The sequence below is a fragment of the Pelobates fuscus genome, chromosome 13, assembly GCF_036172605.1.
Source record: "Pelobates fuscus isolate aPelFus1 chromosome 13, aPelFus1.pri, whole genome shotgun sequence".
Lineage (NCBI taxonomy): Eukaryota > Metazoa > Chordata > Amphibia > Anura > Pelobatidae > Pelobates > Pelobates fuscus.
Genome location: NC_086329.1, coordinates 8241530 through 8251881, shown reverse-complemented (window position 1 = coordinate 8251881; position 10352 = coordinate 8241530). Strand labels below are relative to the sequence as shown.

Sequence of the window (10352 nt, the reverse complement as noted above, 5' to 3'; positions counted from 1 at the left end):
AAAAAAACCCCAAAACAAACAAAAAAACTAGTATATTTTCATCTGGAAAATGCCATGACTTAAAGGTAAACCAAAGTTAATCTTGAAACATTTACTTTTACTTAACTAGGTGCTAAGGATTCATGTGGTAAAAAACAAAATCAATAAAATGTTTTAGCAGAAGGATTAGTAGGATTAAAAAAAAAAATACAAGTATGACCACAGGCAGGGGAAAAGGTTTATATAATCAAATAACACTTAAGTAGCAATTCAATTCATAGAGGCCTAACAAAGAAGAGGCATAGATTTGTGAAATCCTTAACTGTTTTATTTCGAGTTGTTGCTGCTTACATTGATTTGATAAACAGCCCATTATAAAATGATGCAAAAAAAAATAAAAAATAATATTTTTTTAAAGTTTGTGTGCTTTCCAAAACAACAACTCATGCAACTGTTAAGGCAGCATCATGTCTTTGTAAAAGGGGCAATTTATTACTCTTCAGTTGCAAATAGGCATGAAAACTGGTCAACGCCTTTTGTCTTTCCGGTCTGATTTACGGTCTCTTTCACTCCTCGAGGGTCTTTTGCCTGACCGACTACCCTCTGAAACGGTCCTCTTCCTGTCAGAACGTGAACTTTTGTTCTTGGATCCTTTAGAGTCTCTGCTACTGACTTTTGAAGACTTGTGACTTCGCTCTACACCCGATGCATCTCTCCTCTTGTGCTCGACACTCCTCCTGCGTTTCTCGTCTCTTACATGCCCTCGGCCTCTGCTCCGACTTCTTTCACTGCTGCTGCTACTGCTACTACTGCTGTCCCTGCTGCTGCTCCCACTACTACTGCTACTACTGCTTGAACTACTCTGGCTACTGCTACTGCTAGAACTGCTCCCACTGCTGCTGGAGCTGGAACTGCTGCTAGAGCTACTGCTGCTGCTACTAGCACTACGGCTCTTGTCCATTTTATTCCTAGCTCTACCTCTGCTTCTTTTCTCTTTTTGCTCTGTGGATGGAGCTTTCACCTGTTCTATTTGGGCCTCTGTCAAAGTTAACGATACCACAGCAGCCTCTTTTTCAGCAACTGGCCCTTCCTCTGCCATTAAGAGAGCCTCCCGCTGAGCCTGAGTCTCATAATGGTCTGGTGGTTGGAAGTTTAATATTGGTTCTACAGCCTTTTCAATTTTCTCTGGCGATTCACTTTGTACTTCAGGTTCCGGTTCCTTCAGCTCGTCTATTTCTTTATTAACGATGGGCTTATCTTCTGTCTGATCATCTACAACCTCCCTAATTTCTGCGTCCCCGATTTCATGCATTTCATCTGCTATTTCTAACACATCTGGCTGACTGACCTCAACTGCCTTCTGATCCTCAATGATCTCCTTATGGTCACTGGGCTCCTCCTCTTCCTTTACTTCCCCATCTTCCACCTCAATTTCCTTTTCTTCAACATGAATACTTTGAGGCTCTTCCACAACAACTCTACCTTCTTCCTCAATCTTTTCCTCTCTCTGCTTGGATTCTTCACTATCTTCTACAACCTTAGTCTCCGGTTCCATTTCTACATCCCTAACACTAATATTAACCTTCTCCTCCTCTAAGGTGTCCTCCATATCTATATCATTAGACTGGTTACCTGTCTCCACCTCTTTCTCATGCCGAACTACCTTACCATCTTCACGATCCTCTTGTTCTTCATTCTCTTCATCCTGCTTGTTCTCTTGATCTTTGTCTCTCATGGAATGTCGCCTAGGCTTAGCTTCCATTTTGTTTAACTGCTCTGCAAATTCCAGACATCTGCTTTCAAATATAGCTGAAGTTGAAAGAAAAAAAAAATATATTATAGCCATATATTTATAAATTATGCTATGATACATGACATCTATTGTACCGAACAAGTCAAAACGAAAATAAAAATAAATTGCATGAACAATGAGTAGACATCTACCCCTTTTCAGATCACGAGTGTCAGAGAATTCCTCTATTCTTAGTAGAAATTCTAAGCACTTCAGTTATCAAAAATGGTACGGGGGCCATGCAACAAGACCGCGATAAATTCCCTGGAATCCCAACACAATAAGTTAGTACAACTATCCATACACATTGGTTTTACAATCCAGCAATTCTGAATATATGCCAGCGCTGCTGGTCCTGGTAGACAAACCTGCCAGGAGGTGAGGATAGGTCAAAGAAGATGGTGGCAACAGAGAGTGAGATGTTCAGATAAATCTCTTCCCAGGTGCTTCCATGTAAACAAATGTTACCCGAGAGGGTGCCGGATAAAAACAAAAACCTACTTCCTAACCCCCCCCCCCCCCCCCAAAAAAAACCAAAAAAAAAAAAAACCACCCATTAAGTGACAGCTCCACTGATGAATCAATCACATGCTACTAAAGCTGTGGATAGTACACAGGCAGATTAAGCGTTGCTTCTTAGGCGTTACTCTTCATGAAATACCCACTTCCCGGTGGACCTCAACTACTCCGGAAGTCTTCTTTGACTTGCACTGCATCTCCAAGCAGAGCAAATCTAGTCTGTGACGTCCGCACGTTGGCCTTGTTGCTGCACGCCGACGTCGGAACAAAAGGGACATGTCACTGTTCTAAAACTTCTTAAGCCAGTACTAGAAGCACCAGCTAGGAAGTTTCCATAGCAACTAAAGTGCGCAGGCTGTGTTTGCTATGGGATAAGAGCAGAGGATCCTCCTGTCGGAGGTCTTTACTGCTCTGCCTTGTCAGTCAATGCTAAGGCATTGACTGACAGCTGGTAAATAAACATTTTTAAATAGGTTTTTTGCCGAATCTATTCATGCTAGCCAAATGGCTAGCATAATGAATAGATAAAATCGTAGACTCAACCTAATGAGCATAAGTTGTTTGAGGCCTGACAGGTGCAAACCAAAAGAGGCCCATAGTAGATATTAGTAAAGAACTTACCATTCATTTTTTTTTGCGACTCCTCACATAATTTTTGAGCCAGTGGACATATCTTGCCAGGTATGTAGAACAGGTGAGGCTTTGTCCTAGTTCTAATGTATTTTAGGAGTTTTTTGTTGTGTTCATTCCACTCTTCTTGCTGGAAAACCAAAAAAAAACAAAACATTTTTTTCAAAGATAACTGGTACCTTTTATCCACATACACTTTGTAATAATTGTAATTTAAGTTTAAGATATAAATAAAAAAAATCAAAGGATGATTTATAAAACCTCTCTGCATATCATGTCACAGACTCCATGTTTCAGAGTGAATTTCACCAAAAATCATTGCATATTTCGCACAGTGAGACGTGTTTGCAATTTATCACACCAACTAGATCTCCTACATGTAAAGTTGCGAGTGAACTCCAAGGGTTTGTGACTGCTGCCATTGAGCTGCAGTTAGCATACATATAAACATTCGCCAGCATTGAGCCATCTGAACATAAAAAAATGCCTGTATGGTTTTACATCCCTCAACGTGCAATACAGCTTTCTTATGTTTAGTGTATTATACTACGCGCAGACCTTTAGCATTTAACGCATCATGAACAACGAGGAACTGCAAAGCCAGCTTTAGAATACACTCACCAAATGTGCCAGCTCAACTTTCTGCTCAAGTAGTCGCAGCTCTGTCTGTTTGGCGCGTCTTTCTTCAAACAGCTCTCGCCTCTCATTTTCAACCTGTTTCTTTTCTTCTTCGGCCTGTACTTCAAGCTTCTGCTCAATTTCGAGACGTCGTTTTTGCTGTAAATTAATGAATGACTGAATGAGTACTGCGAAGTGATCAGATCTGTGCTGAGATTTATACAGGAGTTCCATTTATAGGAGAAGTAGAACTGTTCCCAGCGGATTCATTTTCCCATAAAATTCCACTAGACAACGTTTCATGGGCAAGAATGGACCCAGTACCCAGAATGTGAGGCTCCTGATTGGAGCTTCTCTCCTTGGTTAGGGAAGGGCCAACTTAAATTTAAGAAAAACAAAAAAAAAAAAAAAACACACACACCTCAAACTGCATTTCTTTCCCCTTTAAGAAACATTGCTGCCATACATGTATGGTTACACGTGTTTAACAAATATTGGATCAATTGATATTAACAGGTAGGAGGTACGTACCCTTTCATCTGCCACATTGGATTCTTGCTTAAACTTTTGAAGGGTACCCATTAACAGACCAAATATGCGACGGTTCCTAGAAACATGAAAGAAAACAAATGGGCAGCATTTACATATTGTTGCTAAACAAGATATTTGTGTAGGACAAAAGTATAATCATATTGAGACACTAATTAAACCAATTTGAGTAACTGGACTAAAACTATTTCCTGTCGGAAGGGAGTATGGTCATAAAACCATCTGGTCCAATCTAAAAGTATCAGGGTTCTTTGTCACCAGTGAAGCTATGATACATGCATATAGAACATTACTACTGTATCAAGCAATCTGTAAAAACAAAAAAAAAAACCCAGGGAATTAAAAAAAAAAAAAAAAGTGTTGAGGAAGAAATGAGTCAACCCGTTAGGTTGAAAGTACTACACCAGCTTGGTAGACAGCCTTTAACATATGCATACCTCTGTTTGCCCTTTTCATCCATAGTCTGATCCTGTATAAGATCTCTGCGTGTACGCTCTTTGGAGGTAGCGACAACTGAGGACTGTAATGCTGGCTGTAACAAAGATGAAGAGTTTAGCACATTTCACATGTAGAGACTAATCTGTACAGCAGCTTACAATTCATTTATACGACTTACCTTTTTATCATCTTCATCCTCAGCGTCGCTCTCATGGCGTGACTCTCTCCTTTGCCGACGCTCCCCGCCCAGCCTGCAAAGGAGAATATAGAAATATGAGACAAATAGGTCCACTTCCTGTGTAATGCATTTTCTTACGTACAATATTGAATTAAGCAGTCTCTGGGGCTTTATTTATGAATACATACCTGCTGAGTGCACCTTCAAAAACACGCTGCTTAGCTGGGGGTCCTCCTCCGCTATCCGAGAGTCCACGCCTAAACAAACAAAATTTAGAAGTGGTTACATGGAGCAAAATGGCAACTTACTTTAATATTTACATCCTAATCTGAGCAAAGATCCACTGATCACAGAGCTTTAAACAAGCCTACACCCTAACACAGATTCCCAATTTCTATGTTTAAATTTCTACCCGTCTCATACTTATGGGGGGTTGCCACTGCCATTAGGCTTCCCTGTAGTTTCTCCAAAAATATGGAACAAGTGAGAGCATACAGATAGATGGGCAGCAATGATAGAACTATGACAGTAGGGATCATAAACTCTCCTTAATAAGCATTGGTGCCAGAGTCACCTTGAGCAATGCACAGTCAGATCTAAAGTCACAGGAGGTGGCTGAGGTTTTGGATGTATGTTAAACATTCAACAAAAAAAGTTTTAAGTAATACCTTAGCACAATGCCACCACGACCTCTGCCTCCAATCGCGTTAGGGCCAGTGATCGTCAACCGCCTGGCTGGTGCAAGCCTAAAACAGAATAACAGATAAACATTAACCATACATATAAGAACAAAATTTACTCATCAACTAAGTTGATAGAAACACAGATGTGCACGTGGTTTTTTTTGTACAAAAAGCTGCCTTGCAACCCTCCACTCCATGGCTCAGAAATATACAGTAAGGTCAATTAGCGACAATTAGATTGAATGGAGTGACCAACACATTCCAAGGTTTCATGATCTCACTCCTGGTCTCCATACATTGCCCCCCCATGGTCTCTTTCTCTCTCCCCCTCCCTGTCTCCATACATTGCCCTCCGTGGTCTCTTTCTCTCCCCCTCCCTGTCTCCATACATTGCCCTCCGTGGTCTCTTTCTCTCCCCCTCCCTGTCTCCACACATTGCCCTCCGTGGTCTCTTTCTCTCTCCCCCTCCCTGTCTCCACACATTGCCCTCCGTGGTCTCTTTCTCTCTCCCCCTCCCTGTCTCCACACATTGCCCTCCGTGGTCTCCTTCTCTCCCCCTCCCTGTCTCCACACATTGCCCTCCGTGGTCTCCTTCTCTCTCCCTCCCTGTCTCCATACATTGCCCCCCCCCATGGTCTCTTTCTCTCTCCCCCTCCCTGTCTCCATACATTGCCCTCCGTGGTCTCTTTCTCTCCCCCTCCCTGTCTCCATACATTGCCCTCCGTGGTCTCTTTCTCTCCCCCTCCCTGTCTCCATACATTGCCCTCCGTGGTCTCTTTCTCTCCCCCTCCCTGTCTCCATACATTGCCCTCCGTGGTCTCTCTCTCCCCCTCCCTGTCTCCATACATTGCCCTCCGTGGTCTCTTTCTCTCCCCCTCCCTGTCTCCATACATTGCCCTCCGTGGTCTCTTTCTCTCCCCCTCCCTGTCTCCATACATTGCCCTCCGTGGTCTCTTTCTCTCCCCCTCCCTGTCTCCATACATTGCCCTCCGTGGTCTCTTTCTCTCCCCCTCCCTGTCTCCATACATTGCCCTCCGTGGTCTCTTTCTCTCCCCCTCCCTGTCTCCATACATTGCCCTCCGTGGTCTCTTTCTCTCCCCCTCCCTGTCTCCACACATTGCCCTCCGTGGTCTCTTTCTCTCTCCCCCTCCCTGTCTCCACACATTGCCCTCCGTGGTCTCTTTCTCTCTCCCCCTCCCTGTCTCCACACATTGCCCTCCGTGGTCTCCTTCTCTCCCCCTCCCTGTCTCCATACATTGCCCTCCGTGGTCTCCTTCTCTCTCCCCCTCCCTGTCTCCACACATTGCCCTCCGTGGTCTCCTTCTCTCTCCCTCCCTGTCTCCATACATTGCCCCCCCCCATGGTCTCTTTCTCTCTCCCCCTCCCTGTCTCCATACATTGCCCTCCGTGGTCTCTTTCTCTCCCCCTCCCTGTCTCCATACATTGCCCTCCGTGGTCTCTTTCTCTCCCCCTCCCTGTCTCCATACATTGCCCTCCGTGGTCTCTTTCTCTCCCCCTCCCTGTCTCCATACATTGCCCTCCGTGGTCTCTTTCTCTCCCCCTCCCTGTCTCCATACATTGCCCCCCGTGGTCTCTTTCTCTCTCCCCCTCCCTGTCTCCATACATTGCCCTCCGTGGTCTCTTTCTCTCCCCCTCCCTGTCTCCATACATTGCCCTCCGTGGTCTCTTTCTCTCCCCCTCCCTGTCTCCATACATTGCCCTCCGTGGTCTCTTTCTCTCCCCCTCCCTGTCTCCATACATTGCCCTCCGTGGTCTCTTTCTCTCCCCCTCCCTGTCTCCATACATTGCCCTCCGTGGTCTCTTTCTCTCCCCCTCCCTGTCTCCATACATTGCCCTCCGTGGTCTCTTTCTCTCCCCCTCCCTGTCTCCATACATTGCCCTCCGTGGTCTCTTTCTCTCCCCCTCCCTGTCTCCATACATTGCCCTCCGTGGTCTCTTTCTCTCCCCCTCCCTGTCTCCATACATTGCCCTCCGTGGTCTCTTTCTCTCCCCCTCCCTGTCTCCATACATTGCCCTCCGTGGTCTCTTTCTCTCCCCCTCCCTGTCTCCATACATTGCCCTCCGTGGTCTCTTTCTCTCCCCCTCCCTGTCTCCATACATTGCCCTCCGTGGTCTCTTTCTCTCCCCCTCCCTGTCTCCATACATTGCCCTCCGTGGTCTCTTTCTCTCCCCCTCCCTGTCTCCATACATTGCCCTCCGTGGTCTCTTTCTCTCCCCCTCCCTGTCTCCATACATTGCCCTCCGTGGTCTCTTTCTCTCCCCCTCCCTGTCTCCATACATTGCCCTCCGTGGTCTCTTTCTCTCCCCCTCCCTGTCTCCATACATTGCCCTCCGTGGTCTCTTTCTCTCCCCCTCCCTGTCTCCATACATTGCCCTCCGTGGTCTCTTTCTCTCCCCCTCCCTGTCTCCATACATTGCCCTCCGTGGTCTCTCTCTTTCCCCCTCCCTGTCTCCATACATTGCCCTCCGTGGTCTCTTTCTCTCCCCCTCCCTGTCTCCATACATTGCCCTCCGTGGTCTCTCTCTCTCCCCCTCCCTGTCTCCATACATTGCCCTCCGTGGTCTCTCTCTCTCCCCCTCCCTGTCTCCATACATTGCCCTCCGTGGTCTCTCTCTCTCCCCCTCCCTGTCTCCATACATTGCCCTCCGTGGTCTCTTTCTCTCCCCCTCCCTGTCTCCATACATTGCCCTCCGTGGTCTCTCTCTCCCCCCCTCCCTGTCTCCATACATTGCCCTCCGTGGTCTCTTTCTCTCCCCCTCCCTGTCTCCATACATTGCCCTCCGTGGTCTCTCTCTCTCCCCCTCCCTGTCTCCATACATTGCCCTCCGTGGTCTCTTTCTCTCCCCCTCCCTGTCTCCATACATTGCCCTCCGTGGTCTCTTTCTCTCCCCCTCCCTGTCTCCATACATTGCCCTCCGTGGTCTCTCTCTCCCTCCTCCCCCTGGTCTCCCCGGTCTGGGTGTCTCCCCCTGGTCTCCCCGGTCTGGGTGTCTCCCCCTGGTCTCCCCGGTCTGGGTGTCTCCCCCTGGTCTGGGTGTCTCCCCGTGTCTCCCCGGTCTGGGTGTCTCCCCCCATTTTGTTGGCTCGGGGCTGGGGCCTAGTCTCACTGTGAGAGCACGCGGTCCCCCCGTCTCCCTCCCCGGATGGAGGTGCCCAGTCGCGGCCCGGTGTCCGCTCTCCTCACCGGTTATCGCCGGGGTCCCGGCCGGTCAGCTTGCGGATGTTTTCGTCCACGTGTTTCAGGCTCTCCTTGGCCTTTTCGAGCTGTTCTTGCAGAGTTCTCACGGCGACCGCCATCTTGTCTGCTCTGGCAGAATCCGAATCACTTCCGGGTCAGGGGGCGGGGTTACAGGGCAACACGCGCTCTGCTTCTCCTGGCAGCCACAGTGGGGAAATGGCGCCTGGGAGCGGCGGGTCCTCTACAAACTGAACGGCCTGACCAATCAGCGGGGAGGCAGGGCCAGGGGGCGACCAATCAGCGGGGAGGCAGGGCCAGGGGGCGTGGTCATGTATGCTAATCTAACTGGCAGAGAGTGCTGCAGTGTAGGAAGGAATTCACTGATAGAGTGTGTGCAGGAAGGAATTAACTGACAGAATGCCTGGGATCCATAGAATAATACAGATACAGTGTTACCAATACAGGGACATAGCAACTGTTACTGCTCCCAATAATTAATTATACAGATTATATCATTTCACAGCTATAACAAATAATATAACAGCTATAACATATAATATAATATAACAGCTATAACATATAATATAATATAACAGCTATAACATATCATATAATATAACAACTATAACATATCATATAACAAATAATATAACAGCTATAACATATAATATAACAAATAATATAACAGCTATAACATATAATATAATATAACAGCTATAACATATAATATAACAAATAATATAACAGCTATAACATATCATATAACAAATAATATAACAGCTATAACATATAATATAATATAACAGCTATAACATATCATATAATATAACAGCTATAACATATAATATAATATAACAGCTATAACATATAATATAACAGCTATAACATATCAAATAACAGCTATAACATATAATATAACAGCTATAACATATCATATAACAGCTATAACATATAATATAACAGCTATAACATATAATATAATATAACAGCTATAACATATCATATAACAGCTGTAACATATCATATAACAGCTATAACATATCATATAACAGCTATAACATATCATATAATATAACAGCTATAACATATAATATAATATAACAGCTATAACATATAATATAATATAACAGCTGTAACATATCATATAACAGCTATAACATATAATATAACAGCTATAACATATCATATAACAGCTATAACATATAATATAATATAACAGCTATAACATATAATATAATATAACAGCTATAACATATAATATAATATAACAGCTATAACATATAATATAACAGCTATAACATATCAAATAACAGCTATAACATATAATATAACAGCTATAACATATCATATAACAGCTATAACATATAATATAACAGCTATAACATATAATATAATATAACAGCTATAACATATAATATAACAGCTGTAACATATCATATAACAGCTATAACATATCATATAACAGCTATAACATATCAAATAACAGCTATAACATATAATATAACAGCTATAACATATCATATAACAGCTATAACATATCATATAACAGCTATAACATATCATATAACAGCTATAACATATAATATAATATAACAGCTATAACATATAATATAACAGCTATAACATATCATAAAACAGCTATAACATATAATATAACAGCTATAACATATCATATAACAGCTATAACATATAATATAATATAACAGCTATAACATATAATATAACAGCTATAACATATCATATAACAGCTATAACATATCATATAA

General features: G+C 44.0%; 1 protein-coding gene across 1 annotated transcript; it reads right to left on the bottom strand.

Moving 5' to 3' along the window:
- Positions 1 to 285: 285 nt before the first annotated feature.
- Positions 286 to 8810, bottom strand: PNN (pinin, desmosome associated protein). The gene is made up of 9 exons (XM_063438994.1): positions 8593 to 8810; positions 5372 to 5449; positions 4892 to 4960; positions 4704 to 4776; positions 4525 to 4619; positions 4070 to 4145; positions 3542 to 3697; positions 2912 to 3050; positions 286 to 1788 (listed from the first exon to the last, which is right to left on the bottom strand). The coding sequence occupies exons 1-9, from the start codon at positions 8703 to 8705 to the stop codon at positions 506 to 508; spliced, it is 2082 nt and encodes a 693-aa protein (XP_063295064.1). The 5' UTR covers positions 8706 to 8810; the 3' UTR covers positions 286 to 505.
- Between the last annotated feature and the right edge of the window lie 1542 nt (positions 8811 to 10352).

Coding starts and splice junctions, on each gene's coding strand:
- PNN (XM_063438994.1), bottom strand. CDS start 8,705: ATGGCGGTCGCCGTGAGAACTCTGCAAGAACAGCTCGAAAAGGCCAAG. Junction 3,051..3,541: donor AAGTTGAGCTGGCACATTTG/GTGAGTGTATTC, acceptor TTGGTTTTCCAG/CAAGAAGAGTGGAATGAACA. Junction 1,789..2,911: donor GTCGCAAAAAAAAATGAATG/GTAAGTTCTTTA, acceptor TTTCAACTTCAG/CTATATTTGAAAGCAGATGT.